The sequence below is a fragment of the Paramormyrops kingsleyae genome, chromosome 12, assembly GCF_048594095.1.
Source record: "Paramormyrops kingsleyae isolate MSU_618 chromosome 12, PKINGS_0.4, whole genome shotgun sequence".
Taxonomy (NCBI): domain Eukaryota; kingdom Metazoa; phylum Chordata; class Actinopteri; order Osteoglossiformes; family Mormyridae; genus Paramormyrops; species Paramormyrops kingsleyae.
The window spans coordinates 12,425,566-12,441,085 of record NC_132808.1 but is presented as its reverse complement, the minus strand read 5'-3'; the positions used below and the strand labels follow the sequence as shown (position 1 = coordinate 12,441,085).

The window sequence follows — 15,520 nt, the reverse complement described above, 5'->3', positions numbered from 1 at the left end:
GTTGCTTGGCCTTCACCATAAGTCTGCTATGCAGGTCACTGCCATCTGTCCCTCCATTGCATTATGATGTCATTGTTAAAAATCCACCCGTACTTTATTGTTATTCATTCCTTTTTACTGTCATCCATTTGTCATATTGCACACATTTTATTACTCATTTGTGACTCATTTCTGTATCTTGTCTTGTAGTTCACTACTGTGTGTCCTCCCCCCCACCCCCCAACCTTGAACAAACCTTTAACAAAAGGACAGCCACTGAGGCACATCTGGTGAACCTTATTGCATTGAGGTAAATCACACAGAGCTGGGCTTTTAGGAAAGTTTTTTTTTTGGAGTGGCAGGGAGGGTGATTTGTGGCATCTAGAGTTAGTAAAGTTAGGGGTGTGGAAGGAGTAGGGACTAGATGAGAGGGACGGGTGAAGGAGCTGTCCAAGGAGTACATTGATGACGTTCTAACAGTATCTAGTTTACAAACTGTTCAAGCTGATTATATGTCTCCAGTCATACGTGACATGTCAGTCACCACTGAGCATGAGTGCCTAGATTTGTGTCTGCCTCTGTTCACCTTTATATAAATCCCGCGACTGTGCAGGCTAACATCTGCTAATTGAACTGCTCCTTTGTGTTCTCGAGAACAGGGGGACTGATGCAGCTGACAGCAGCAGTTTACTCTGGCCCATTTGTTTGCTCTAATTCCATGAAATTGGACTTTTGTTCTCTGGTAAGTGGTCTGTGCATAGCTGGATGCTGATTCAGATGCAGCATACGTTAAGGCGATAACTCCGTCCAGATGTTTCCAGATGTTTTCCTTGATCACCAAACCTCTCTGTACCCGAAAGGGCATGTTGACAATGGGGAATGTCAGCAAGCTCAAGAGGTTCGGACCTAGACTAAATAACGACTATGCAAGTAACCATTCGTAAGGTGTCTGCCTCCGGGGAAGTTGTTAAAGGAGCTGTCATCTGGCCTTAGCTTGACACGGGGATGTGGCCGCAAAAAGCAACAAGAAGAGAAGAGAGTAAACACTGAAGACATGGGAATGTGCGGCGAATAACAAAGGAAACATGCTTCAGCACAGCCTTTCTGGGAAAACGGGCTTGTCGGAAGGGTTACAGTCCTTCACAACCAAGCCAGCTGTTGCGTCAGTACAACACAAGTCGCTGCTACACTCATTGCACCTTGTTGGATCCACCCCTGGTCCCAGGCCAATTGCCCAGGCTGATAATAAGCACATTGTTCACATTAGCTTTTTCCTGATATCCTGCTTGCTGAGATGGAGGTTTGGGTCCACTATTCTTCAGCCTCCCTGCCTTTGTGGTTATTTTAAAGGTCAGCCCGTGCAAGAGGTGTAGCATTTCACTGGTGGTCACATGACAGGAAGCATCTGTGACAGCAAGTATGAACCTAATGCATGACCTGAAGAGGGTTACCAGTGAAACCAACTGAGCCCAGCTCCTCACAGAGGTGACAGCTATCTCATCCAGCAGCCTCAGGTAAACAAAAGTAACAAACCAGGCCAATAATTATTAGAAAAAATTTATTCTTCATTACATTATTGCAGCTTCACAAGTAACAAATATGAATCAGTATAAAATACTAATAAATAATGCCAAGGACATTATGTCTGTTCAATAGACATGCATACGTTATATCCTTTTATTTTGAATAACCACACAACCATCCAAAAGCCAGGGTCAAGCTGATGCTAGTGTCCCTTCAAGGGCACGTGGGGATGAGCAGGGGGTGCTCGGTCCGTGCATGCACACACACACACACACACACAAACACACACACCCACACACACACACATAGACATAGACACACACACACACACACACTTAGACACACACACACACACTTAGACACACAAACACACACACCCACACACACACACATAGACATACACACACACCCACACACCCACACACACATAGACACACACACACACACTTAGACACACCCACTTAGACACACACACAGACACACACACACTTAGACACACACACACACAGACACACAAAATCACCACGGGCCGTTTAGGCACTGCAGTCCACCAATATAGTCTATGGAGTGCTCAACTGCAATACATACATGCAGTATGTACAGTATAGATGTTGCATGCATCTATGAAAGGGTTCTAAATGCCATGGGCTCTGTGTTATTGGGAATCATACATCCAGTAGCCGGCCTCCCAGGTTGTTCATTTTCTGCAAGACAAAAGCAGCACAGGATAGGTGTGAGTATTTTTCAGGAACCACAGCTAGCCAGTCTGATTATAGGTCCACATCCAAACACACAGAAGGTGTAGAGAGCTGAAGGATGCACTTACTTGTGCATTACCATATTAATGTAACTCTCCACATCTGGGTCCTTTGGATTCAGGCAGAGTCTCTGATTGTTTCCAAGGGTCACACTGAGAGAAAAGGAAACAGGTCCACATGTCAGCAAAAGGTTCCAAGAGGCTCCTACCAATCAGATGACGGAATTTCCTTATCCAAAAATCCATGCCAACCCCACCTCCCCCAGATCTAAGTGAGGCCATCAGTGACCCCGGGCATACTCACATGATCTCCGTCTGGCTGCAGTGTGGGGCGGGGGGGAAGACCTCCAGCCTCCGGATTCTCTTCTGTTGCACCATGGGTCTGGTGTTGATGCAGCGGCAGTACAAGGCTGCAGAGGAGACGCTCTGTACTGTGGGATGGAGAGGGGTAAGGGGTGTGATCAGAGAGGTGCTTCCTATGCTGTAAGTTAGAGATTCACAACGGACTCATCCAAAGCTAACAATTTAACGCCAACTCATTTGGGAGCCCCTTTTGAAATACTGTAAGGAACAACAAATGTTCCTTAAAGTACTGATTGATGTAAATATTAGGGCAGGTAATTAAGTACCTTCTGCAAGAACCAAGCAGGACAGGCAGATAAACAGCACAATGGATGATACTCTGGTGGTCATGATGGTCTGCTGGAGACTCGATGAGTAGAGATGTGCGTGCTGATGCTTCGGGAATCTCGCTGTTCCTCTCTCCACGTTGTCTTGGAGCTTGTCTGAATGCATCAGGGTTCAGGCAGGCAGCTCCCTTTAAAGTGTGCTGCTAAGCCGTCGGGAAATACTCCTCCCACACTGGAAGGAGTCCAGTTCCAGAGAAGTGCTTCTAAATCTTTATTACGAAACACTTGGCACATCACCATGGGTGATGTGGAGGTTAGATCAAACGACTTCAGTGGTAGTCATTTGAATCCCACTTCAGGCTGAGACCATGTGGAGTCTGGATGTTCTCCACATACTGCATGGGATTCCTTCATGCACTCCTGTTTCCCCATGTAGCTGGGTGAGCTGCTGTCTCCAAATTGAAATGAATACGAAAGTTCAAACAAGGAGACCTAATGATCCTAATGTGTCCAATCACAGCGGTCCAGGTTTTATATAAAGAGTAAATCTAACCCAGTTCTTTGCCGTTACAGCTATTCGTTCTCCCACCTCCTCCCCTCCACCACCTTCGGCTCCCTGTCCTGGTCCGGGGGTTGGCTCCTTCGCCTCCTGCCTGGTCGCCCATCCAGATCTGTCAGCTTCAGAGTCTATGGAACCAACGACCAAGAGACGGGCTTCGCCAAATCACTGTTCACATACTCATTTAAATTTGTTCAACAAATAAACACTTGTCAACTATCTATTGAGGTATCCTTGGTTGAACTCTGTGTGAACGTGTGCCCTGGGATGGATTGGCACACCATCTAGACTGTTGCATGGCCAAGGTGTGCAGGATACCTTTGGTTTTGGATGTGTGTTTTTATCATGCTTCTCTTTTCTAATCCTTTGATCTGAGCATAAAATAAAAAAAAATTGTCCTGGAACGAAATCACATTCTTTTTCTTTATGACTCTTTTGTTTTGAGTCGCTTGGTTTGGATGGAATCAGTCCTGGCAGAGAAAATTGTGGAATTGAAATGTGCCTGGATGTTTTCATTTCCTAAGACAATCTTCATTTGAAAATTCTGTTTTGATTTCACAATGATAAAGAAACACGTCACTCTCGAGCTCGTGCTGCGGCCAGGATGTTCGCATATGTACCGTTTGTCCATATAAAGTAATGACAAACCTCTGGGCAGGATACCATTCAGCGTGTATCATATATATACTTGTGAGGCTCGATTTCCTTCTTTTAAGGTTGCGAAATCTCATTTACAGATGAAGATATATACATTAACATATCCATAATAATGTCTGCAGGACACCTTGGGTGGGATTTAAGTCTATCATAAGGCATACACATGTCTGACCTGAATTCCATCTCGTCCTTAAGTGGCTTTCAACCGAGAAATCTCATTAGTACAGCTGTCAGCGGTTAGTACTCAAATACTAACCTATGCTCCCTTAGTTGACAATACTTCTGCTGTGTAAGAACATGTGGGCAGGACACTACAGGCTAAAACAAGTGAGGGAAGCAGGAATTTACCCCGTTGGGTCCTTTAGTACATCGCAGATATACCGTTTACTGGAAAGTTTGCTTATACGTTTCGCAGGAAGAGCCCGACATTGAAAAAAAGTTATTTGATGTTTTTTTTGATGTTTTTGATGTTATTGTATTTCTGAATTGTATGAGACCTTCAGGCATATTAATATGGATTTCTACACGTTCTCCCCCTCACTTGTGCAATCTAAAAAATAAAACTGACATTTACTTAAAATTTTTGATGTAACATTTTTACACTCAAAAATATTGAGTAGACTGGAAAAACAGTCAAATTTCTTAAATATACTTCATCAATTGAATAACTAAAGCTTAAACAAATTAATTTGAAATGAATAATTGTAGTTGGTACAGTAACGTAAAATAATTGAGTAAATATAACTGAAATTATAAGTAAAAAAAAAGTAAGGTTAAGTGAAAACCACACAAAAAATGAGTAGATAATACTGAAATGCTTGGTAGATTTGTTCCATTTACTTAATTTTTTAAACTGACCTTAATCAAAATTGGTCTTAAAATTAAATATGAATTTTATTGTATTTCACTGGTAGTTCTAAGTTAAAAAACTAATTATATGCAGGGTTCGAAATTAACTTTTTTGATCACCAGCCAAAGTGGCTGGTAACTTTCTGAAGTTACCAGCCAATCAGAATTTCCATTAGACAAATTTTTACGTGGTGAAAATAAGAGATTATGAATGTCACTGAATGGAAATTTGATCATTTTATTAACAGTGCATGAAAAATGCACAGAAAGTGCAATACACACAACAAACTATACAGTTATAAACTGTTATAAACTTAACTATACATCCCCACCACAAAACTGTTAGTTTTATTTTTTTCTTTCGTGTACTCACGGCAAATCTGACAAAACATGACCGCATTTTTACTATCAAACACTAGCCAATGACGACCTGTCTGCCATTTACAATTAAACTTCTTTGTTTCGCACGCTCTGTCAACATTTTCATCTTCTGCCTCCTTCCTCTTCTCACCTCTTCCTGATCCTGACGTCTGTCCTAACCACCGCAGCATTTTGATTTTAGCTTATTTCGCTGTCCAGCTCAGTCCTCTTTGCTCATCCGATATTTCCTATTTCTTGTTTGTATTTTCGCGCTCTCGTCGTTGATTGGACCCGCAAACCGAATCGTACAGTATCTGCGTGCTGCTGCCAAAGGTATCTAAAACGTCACCCGTAGTGTAGTGTTCATGTGAAATGTAGGACGGAGGGGACCAACGACCCAGAGCGTCTCTGACATGATTTGCATGATTGGTTCATGCATCACCGGCCAAACTGGCTGGTAAGTTTGGCGGGTTGGCGGGTGTTAATTTCGAACCCTGATTATATGTAGGTGTGTGTTTTTATAATACATGTATGAAAAATGACCACGTTAACATTTTTCAAAATGAAACATTTATTTTTATCAACATGGCAATAACTCCAAACCAAGCACTAAAAAGAAAAGAGCCTTTTCCCTGTTAGCTCAAAGCCTTTCCTACTTGAAGGATAAATGGCAAACCAGGAGAGCAAACAGAAAAGCTCAGATTATAAACTAAATTAACAAAACAATGAAAAAGGCTCATGGTTTATGTTCCATCCCCCAGTAAATTACACAAGAACTATCATGACACAAGAACAAGCTTAGACCCTCCCTCAGGCTAATGGCCTGTATGAAAAACATCTTTCAGGTTATGGTTATTTTTTAGAACAATTCCCTTTGCTTTTTTGACACATTTGAGATTTTGTTGGTCCAAAAATGCTTTTTTTATAATGGAAATGTCATCACATCAAGGCAATGCATTAATTAAACCTTTTGATGGATATCCATTTAAGAAGTCCCATTTTGTGAAACGTAGTCGTCTTCAACGCACACAGGTGATTTTTCAGTCTCTGAACCTTGACTGAAAGGTTTGCAGGATCCAGGTCCAGGAACACTTTTTGAAATATCTCAAAGCAATATTTGAGATTCTTGGGGTATTTCAGATCCAAAGCATAGACTAGTCCCAACAGATAGCAACAGACTCTGCGATCCCCAAGATTACTGAGAACAGTTATGCCCTCAATAACGATCCCTACATCAGTCGGTTTGACTGACCCATCTTGGTTCTCCAGCAGGTAAATCTTCATCACCTCTTCAGCCAAAGCTTCTTCAACACAGACATCATCAGCATACTCCTGAAGACATAACAAAGAACTAGAGTAAGCTTACTTTTATCCCGCATATTTCAAGACATGGACACAAAAAAGCTATTTTCACGTGAAATCTGAAGCTACTAATTTGAACACTGAGATCCACAATTTTAAGTAAATGATGAAGTCTGATATACTTCATAGCTTTAGTTTTTCTGCTGGATAAATGGTCTCTCGGTGTGAAATAATATGGGGGGAGTGGTTGTTTTGAAATGGGTGAGGGGTTTTCAGCAGTGATACACACCATGATACAAAAGGTTATTTGATGTTTCCTTTATAGCTGGTGAAGGTTCTCAGTCATCCAAGTCATGGTAATCCTAGTAGGTCTGAGTGAAGGAAACTGGACTTCTTTAGTTCCTCGATGCAACACTGCATATATGCCACAGAAGAACAAGAGTTAGCCACTGAAAATTGATAAATACAAATGTTTGAAATATCAAGATGTAAACGATTGAGGGGTAATTCCAAAGAAGAGGAAGAATTAAAGGTAATCTGGAAAGCCGAATGACTAGTCAATGAAGTTTCCAAATCAACATACAATAAAAGAGGAGAGAGTCCAAGTTACATTTTCACAAAAGAATTTTAAATGTAAATAGGACAAATTGAATTCTGGTTAAGGCAGGGTTAGAAAGATTTTATGGATGGGATATGTGACTTTTATTAACTGAAGTAGAATATTTATCTGTTCCCGATGTCGTTGTCCTGCAGTTCACTTCTTGGCTTGTAACAGGGACAGCAGCTTAGCGGAGTAGAAGTCCAACATTGACATGACTTTTGGCTCAAGGTTCAGTGTTGATTCTATGAAACTCTGCACTGATCTGGAAAAGAGGACAAAAAAAGGAAAAGACAAAATCCTAAAAGTCTGAATTAAAATCATGTCAATGTAGCAAAAGCTTAAGTCCATATAGCAATGAAAAGAATACCAGACTGTTCCACACATCTTAAAAGTACATTAAAATCTGATACATGCAGTTTTTTTTCCCTCAAAAGAAGACAAAAATAATAACTTACTTGGGAGACATCAAACAAAGCAGGCCATCTGTCCTTGATGGCTCTGATGCTAAGCTGATGGCTGATGACATCATGTCTTCTATGTGGAAAGGTTCTGCACATTAAATCCTTAATGGTTGTGCTGTTTTTCTTTTTACACTCCTCAGAGACATGCCCCAAAATACGCATTACTGGGCCAGTCATCAGCCATCAGCTTAGCATCAGTATGCTCATTACAAATCAAATTGTAGGACAAAATATTAACTGTCAGTGTTCGCGGGGAGGGCGAGCAGGAAAGCAGGTGAGCGAAGCCAGGAAGTCCATTAAAGTATGGCGTTATATTAGTGCCACATTCCTGAGCGCGCAGAAGGACATTCGCGAGCAATGTTTTTGCTCTATGCGTGCTCAACTCGGCCACCGCGCTCTCGCTCACAGCATCTCTCTCGCTCAGCTTGACGCGCACGCTTGCTCAACCTGTCCTACGCGCGCTCAACTCGGCCACCGCGCTCACAGTGTGTCTCTCGCTCTCACACATCTCGGCTCCGTGCTCGCTCAACTCTTTTTATACGCTCGCTCAAGTTGGGTTTCACTCCAACGAAGATCACAACATTGTACCTGTTCAAGATGGGTGGAAACAATTTCGCTAATGTTGTTCTGTGATAAGAATGAGAACTCATTTTTTCAGCTAACACACTTGTAATTTACATAATATAAAAATATCTTTTTTAAGGGGATGCTGAATATTATTCCTATATATATATATGAAACTAAATATGGTTAATCCCACTCAATATTTCAGTTCTTTGAACATGGCTATAAAGTTTTTCTTCAGCTCTCTGCAGATTATTCTAGTTTGACTTACTATGAAAAATATATTATTTACATATTGTCATAAAGTGTTATCAGTATTACACATTGTCCATTAATATATTTACTGTACATGCAGTGTAAATAAATGCTCCTGGATTATTACCATTGACAATATTTCTGGCATTGTTTTTCACATCCTGTAATCTATTTATTCATAATATTCCTCCAATCAGTAACTCCAACAGAAATATGAAGTTATATAAAATAATTTTTGTCTGAGGGCCTTAGTTAAATTGGAGACGCTTTAATAAATTATCAAGGAATATTGTCCTTCCTGAAACACCAAGGCATTTAGCAATGTATGCAACTGGCAAATGTGTGTCCAACAGATTTTTCCGTTTTTCTCTCTCTCTATTACAATTTTGGGGTAGCCAGAACCTGGACCAACTTCTGTTTCCAGTTCCACTGTGGGCATAGAGCTGTCATTAATTTTACACTGGACCAGATGATGGAGATTTTGGAGTGCTTCTGTAATCTCTGATATACCTTCTATATTATTTCAGTTATGTAGTTTATTCTGTGACTGCAGGCTGAAGTGGAAGCTTGTAATAAATTAATATACACCTCATAGCATCCTAGTCATTGTCAATAATCTAATGTATTAGCTAACTTGGCAAGCTAATAATAATAATAACGATTATACTGGTAAAATTAGACACGCGGAATTTAATAAAAGCTGAAAACAATCAAACTAAAGCACAATAAACTGCTTACATGTGGCCGTGGTGCGCTATTTTCGTGTTGCTGTTCAAATTCCGAGAACATTGTCAAACGCTGAGCTACCCAAAGATAATAGAAGAAAGATGAGTCAAATTCGTTAAATATCGACCGATGGTTGGAGGACTGTGGAAATATCGTAAAAACGATAATTGTTCTACAATTCATTAAACGAAATAGGCAGTTCTGTAATAAAAATAATAATAAAAATATTAACAGAAAACCTTTGGATAAACTTGATTTACTTTCATGTATTTTATGTCGGGTGACAGACAGTTTCCGGAATGCTGATTGGACAGGAAACAGCCAATCAGAATTACATCAAGTCTGCGATTGGCTGGTTTTGTGGCACTTTTGTAACGATGTGCCCAACTTGAGCGAGCGTACAAAAAGAGTTGAGCGAGCACGTAGCCGAGATGTGTGAGAGCGAGAGACACACTGTGAGCGAGAGCGCGGTGGCCGAGTTGAGCGCGCGTAGGACAGGTTGAGCGTGCGTGTGCGCCAAGCTGAGCAAGAGAGACGCTGTGAGCGAGAGCGCGGTGGCCGAGTTGAGCACGCATAGAGCAAAAACATTGCTCGCGAATGTCCTTCTGCGCGCTCGGGAATGTGGCACTAATATAACGCCATAGTTTTCCGGGTGGCTCCGCCGTGAGTTTGTGTCCGTTAGCCGTCGTTGTGCAGAAATGAAAATTTCCCGTGAGGCTGCGCGTTTTCCCCCGCGCATTAATAATCAATTAATCTACGTTATCACGTTTTACTTAAACTTTTAAGTTGTTGTTGTTGAAGATAAATAATATTGATTTGAATAATAGCGATTTTAGTCCAAGATACTGATAAGTATAGATACCTATTTCTCAAATATTTTGATTCAGTTTCAAAACAAAACATTACGTACATGTTAAAAAGCTATTCTTAGAACCAAATACTGAAATTTTTCTCTGAAATAAATGTAAATAAATACCTTAATTTAAATTAGTTTAAATTTTTAGACATTTATTTCAATATATCCAACTCAAATAATTACTTAAGTGATATTCAGAGGTCATCTAACATATTTATAGTGATACAGTATTTACTAAGCCTCTGAATTACTTTTTAGAGTGTAGGAAACACGGGTCTAAAGGGTGTGAGAGCCGGAGGCATGCTGGAGAACGGTAACTGCCACCTGACACTAATTATATTCCCATCCACTTGATGCGTTTATTCTTAGCAATAAAACAAAAATGTGCAGCAAAAACGTTAGCAAAATTTCTTGTGATTATTGCACTTCCATATCACTGACAGATGGCATGAGGAACTGGATAGGCTTTGTGAAACTTCAGTGCAGCGCTTTCATTTAACACTATTTTACCTTTGATATGTTTTCACTTGTGAATGCCAGACTTGAATACTGCAGAGGCATCATCCAGTACTTTGCGCAGTTTGCTGTCCGCTGACTCTTCCAGGGGATACAGCATGTAGACTGTTGATGGATCTCCAATATAGCTGTATATGTCGCAGCCAATCACGACCCCACAATGCTGGTCCCTCTGTCTTTACCACATACAAGTCCGTATTGGCTTGCTGGTTGTTGTATTTTACCGTCACAGGATCCATCCAATGGGAATAATCTTTTCTCCAGTTTAAGTTCATAACTGGATGTCTGCAGGCTTCAAATCAGCATCTTTAAAGTGTTCTTCAGACTCAGATGAGGAATGACTGATACAGCAGAGCTGGTGTCCAATTCCGTTTTAATCCATTTACCATTCACTTCCGGTCAGTGCAATATTGCTCGTCTTTTGTCAGCTTTTATACCGAAAATTTCAATGCTACCGAGTCCTGTGTCAATCTCGTCATCAGATTTTTCACTGACAGCATGCAAATTATTGCTCTTTTTGGAAGTGTTCTTCGTCTTTTTGTCCTTTTCTCTGCCTTGAAAAAGCCATTTATTTTTGCATGCCAATGTTTTGTTCCCCAAGTCACTTTTGCCTTATGGCACAGTGCTCCATCATGCTAGAAAAGGCATTGTTCATCAATAAACAGTTCTTTGATGGTTGGGAGAAGTTGCTCTCGGAGGATATTTTAGTACTATTCCAGGGCTTGTCCTTTAAGGTGCGAAATTGCGCGTGCACGCCACCACGCGCCTAAAATGGTGAAGAGCAGCGCAAAGAAATGCGCGCCTATCAATAAAAAAGAATTAAATTGTACGCGCCTCATAATTTGTCACGTGACCACTCGACGCTCCACGGAATTATTCATGACAGTATAATGGCGTCGAAAAAAAGCATGGATAGCAAGGGTCATCCGTGTCAGAATGCAACGTTTTTGGGGAGGGGAGGGATGGTTGTTGTTAAATAATTAATTCATAACAAATTAATTAATTGTAGCCTACCGTTTCCATTACCTGACCCGCATGGTCTTTGTTTTACCCATAACCAAACCATAAATAAATAAAGATAAGTTGCACACAAATTACCACCTGTCAATCACTTTTTCCGCGGGACTCTGGCATGAATTATGTAAATCATACCATGCCCTATATGACAAGTAATATTACCAGGGGCGCCGTAAGGGGGAGGAAAGCTAGGACGATTCCAAGGGCCCCTGAGTGAAAGGGGCCCTAAAAAATTAGGAAAATAACTGGATTGGTTTGGACTGGGGGGCCTAATATGATATGCTTTCATGGGGCCCAAAATCTCTAGCAACGCCCCTGAATATTACTACATTAAATAATATTATTACAGTAATATTACTACTTCCAGAGTCAAACAAACCCTTTTCTAAAAAAGATCCGACGTGATGCGTAGTTTTCCCTACCAAAAAGCGACCTTCGACTTAAAAGCGACGATCCGACGTTTAAGTGAGCAACGCTTTTCAACACCGCGACGATCCGACGTTTTCGCGAATAAAACGCGATGCTTCGTAATGGAACGCGATCTAATTGCGACCATCCGCCGTTTATGCGACGTACTTGTGCTGACAGGGTAACAACTTCCTTGTTATTTCCTCATAATAATAATAATAAAAGTAGTAAAGATGCGGAAATTGAAAGCATGCATTTAATTTGGCTATATAGTGTGATTAAGTGTGTGTTTTTCGTGAGCTGGTTGCTGCTGCGGCTGGGGTGGGGCGGAGGATTGCGATGTCGGCTCAGCATCGTGATGTCTATCGGCCATCGGCGATGGACGATGGCATCGTCTATCGACCCAACCCTATTGTCCAACTCTTAATATTGAGCTATCCCCACTCCTAGTCCAACAGCAATATCCTTGGCTACTGTCATTACTCACCCTGTGGTCTAGTTGCAGATTCTATCCTGGAAGGCAACCTACTCAAGCACTTAAGAGATGGCATCTTCATCACTAGTTAGTATTAGCTGTATACATGTTAAGGATTGGCTGCTGCTGGGATTGGCTGCTGCTGGGATCGACTGCTGATGTGTTCTTCATCCAAGAATGAAGTTTTCAGAGAAGACACTGGCTAACAAATGCAATTTCAAAACAGAATTTGGCTCATACAAATTATTGGATGCCATCTCTAACTTTTGGCCCATATAATCTTAATATTATGGCGCTCTTCCTCTCAGCCTTCTGCAGCAAGTGTTAGGCAAATTGAGGACAATCTCCAAAGTATTGATGCAAAAAAGACTGAATTCTGAATTGCAAATTTTATTCACCAATAAAAAGTGATTCACTTTAAATGGGTTTCTACAAAATATGTTAAAGCATTAAAACTAGGACAAAATTCTCAACTAACACTAGGACTACAAAAAACAGAAATATGTACAAATACAAGTACATTTTGACCCATTGCACCAAAGTCCAAACACATTTTAGGTGCACAAAAAAGGTAAAATTGTGCACCTAGCACTTTTTAGGTGCACAAATTTGTGTGCACCTGCATTTTTCAAAGGACAAGCCCTGCCATTCTCTATTTATGGCTGTGTTCTTAGGCAGAATTGTGAGTGAGCCCACTCCCTTGGCTGAGAAGCAACCCCACACCTGAATGGTCTCATGATGCTTTACTGTTGGCATGACACAGGACTGATGGTAGCGCTCACCTTTTCTTATCCGGAAAATCTCTTTCCCCGGATGCCCCAAACAATCGGAAAGGGGATTCATCAGAGAAAATGTGGAAATTAGTTTTTGGGGATTAAGTTTATTTTCATGGCAAAGAGGGACTTTGTAATTAATTGAAATTAATTGACACTGAAAAAAAAAAATTGTCACTCTTCATAACATTCTGGAGTATAAGCAAATTGCCATCATAAAAACTGAGGCAACAGACTTTGTGAAAATCAAAAAACTTTTGGCCACGGCTGTTCGTGTCCAACTTTGTTACAATTTCTGCATGTTTCACTTTTCAACCGACAATGGTCAGGTGTATGAGAGCAGGTCAGGTGTATGAGAGCCGGTCAGGTGTATGAGAGCAGGTCAGGTGTATGAGAGCAGGTCAGGTGTATGAGAGCCGGTCAGGTGTATCAGAGCAGGTCAGGTGTATGAGAGCAGGTGAGGTGTATGAGAGCCGGTCAGGTGTATCAGAGCAGGTCAGGTGTATGAGAGCAGGTCAGGTGTATGACTGCAGGTGAGGTGTATGAGAGCAGGTCAGGTGTATGAGAGCCGGTCAGGTGTATGAGAGCCGGTCAGGTGTATGAGAGCCGGTCAGGTGTATCAGAGCAGGTCAGGTGTATGAGAGCAGGTCAGGTGTATGAGAGCCGGTCAGGTGTATGAGAGCCGGTCAGGTGTATGAGAGCCGGTCAGGTGTATCAGAGCAGGTCAGGTGTATCAGAGCAGGTCAGGTGTATGAGAGCCGGTCAGGTGTATGAGAGCCGGTCAGGTGTATCAGAGCAGGTCAGGTGTATGAGAGCAGGTCAGGTGTATGACTGCAGGTCAGGTGTATCAGAGCAGGTCAGGTGTATGAGAGCCGGTCAGGTGTATGAGAGCAGGTCAGGTGTATGTGAGCCGGTCAGGTGTATGAGAGCCGGTCAGGTGTATGAGAGCAGGTCAGGTGTATGAGAGCCGGTCAGGTGTATGAGAGCAGGTCAGGTGTATGACTGCAGGTGAGGTGTATGAGAGCAGGTCAGGTGTATGACTGCAGGTGAGGTGTATGAGAGCAGGTCAGGTGTATGAGAGCAGGTCAGGTGTATGAGAGCCGGTCAGGTGTATGAGAGCAGGTCAGGTGTATGAGAGCAGGTCAGGTGTATGAGAGCCGGTCAGGTGTATGAGAGCAGGTCAGGTGTATGACTGCAGGTGAGGTGTATGAGAGCAGGTCAGGTGTATGAGAGCAGGTCAGGTGTATGAGAGCCGGTCAGGTGTATGAGAGCAGGTCAGGTGTATGACTGCAGGTCAGGTGTATGAGAGCCGGTCAGGTGTATGAGAGCCGGTCAGGTGTATGAGAGCCGGTCAGGTGTATGAGAGCAGGTCAGGTGTATGAGAGCCGGTCAGGTGTATGAGAGCCGGTCAGGTGTATGACTGCAGGTGAGGTGTATGAGAGCAGGTGAGGTGTATGAGAGCAGGTCAGGTGTATGAGAGCAGGTCAGGTGTATGAGAGCAGGTCAGGTGTATGACTGCAGGTGAGGTGTATGAGAGCCGGTCAGGTGTATCAGAGCAGGTCAGGTGTATGAGAGCAGGTCAGGTGTATGACTGCAGGTGAGGTGTATGAGAGCCGGTCAGGTGTATGAGAGCAGGTCAGGTGTATGACTGCAGGTGAGGTGTATGAGAGCAGGTCAGGTGTATGAGAGCCGGTCAGGTGTATGAGAGCCGGTCAGGTGTATGAGAGCAGGTCAGGTGTATGAGAGCCGGTCAGGTGTATGACTGCAGGTCAGGTGTATGAGAGCCGGTCAGGTGTATGAGAGCCGGTCAGGTGTATGAGAGCAGGTCAGGTGTATGAGAGCCGGTCAGGTGTATGAGAGCAGGTCAGGTGTATGAGAGCCGGTCAGGTGTATGAGAGCAGGTCAGGTGTATGAGAGCCGGTCAGGTGTATGAGAGCAGGTCAGGTGTATGAGAGCCGGTCAGGTGTATGACTGCAGGTCAGGTGTATGAGAGCCGGTCAGGTGTATGAGAGCAGGTCAGGTGTATGAGAGCCGGTCAGGTGTATGAGAGCAGGTGAGGTGTATGAGAGCCGGTCAGGTGTATGAGAGCCGGTCAGGTGTATGAGAGCAGGTCAGGTGTATGAGAGCCGGTCAGGTGTATGAGAGCCGGTCAGGTGTATGAGAGCAGGTCAGGTGTATGAGAGCCGGTCAGGTGTATGACTGCAGGTCAGGTGTATGAGAGCCGGTCAGGTGTATGAGAGCCGGTCAGGTGT

At 42.6% G+C, this 15,520-nt stretch overlaps 1 protein-coding gene and 1 long non-coding RNA gene across 4 annotated transcripts in view; both read right to left on the bottom strand.

The window, feature by feature from the left end:
* Nucleotides 1–1,520: 1,520 nt before the first annotated feature.
* On the bottom strand, nt 1,521–3,069 carry LOC111851003 (C-X-C motif chemokine 2-like). The gene is made up of 4 exons (XM_023825458.2): nt 2,890–3,069; nt 2,565–2,691; nt 2,330–2,413; nt 1,521–2,207 (listed from the first exon to the last, which is right to left on the bottom strand). Exons 1-4 carry the CDS (start codon nt 3,053–3,055, stop codon nt 2,201–2,203), a joined length of 384 nt encoding a protein of 127 aa, XP_023681226.2. The 5' UTR covers nt 3,056–3,069; the 3' UTR covers nt 1,521–2,200.
* Nucleotides 3,070–6,525: 3,456 nt separating this feature from the next.
* Nucleotides 6,526–15,520, bottom strand: part of LOC140593508 (uncharacterized) — a 17,185-nt gene continuing 8,190 nt past the window's right edge. The window contains exons 1-4 of one of the 3 annotated variants that reach the window (XR_011993909.1): nt 7,673–7,754; nt 7,375–7,479; nt 6,906–7,030; nt 6,526–6,646 (exon numbers count right to left, since the gene is read on the bottom strand). This is a non-coding gene — a long non-coding RNA (uncharacterized lncRNA). Of the gene's footprint in view, nt 6,647–6,905; nt 7,480–7,672; nt 7,755–15,520 lie in introns of those variants that run through there. The other 2 variants (XR_011993907.1, XR_011993908.1) reach the window with 2 other exon arrangements.

Excerpts from the sequence above, each read along its gene's own strand:
- LOC111851003 (XM_023825458.2), bottom strand. The coding sequence starts at position 3,055 with ATGCATTCAGACAAGCTCCAAGACAACGTGGAGAGAGGAACAGCGAGA. Across the intron at positions 2,692-2,889 it reads CTGCTTGGTTCTTGCAGAAG|TACAGAGCGTCTCCTCTGCA; the intron begins GTACTTAATTAC and ends TCCATCCCACAG. Across the intron at positions 2,414-2,564 it reads TGCAGCCAGACGGAGATCAT|TGTGACCCTTGGAAACAATC; the intron begins GTGAGTATGCCC and ends CTTTTCTCTCAG.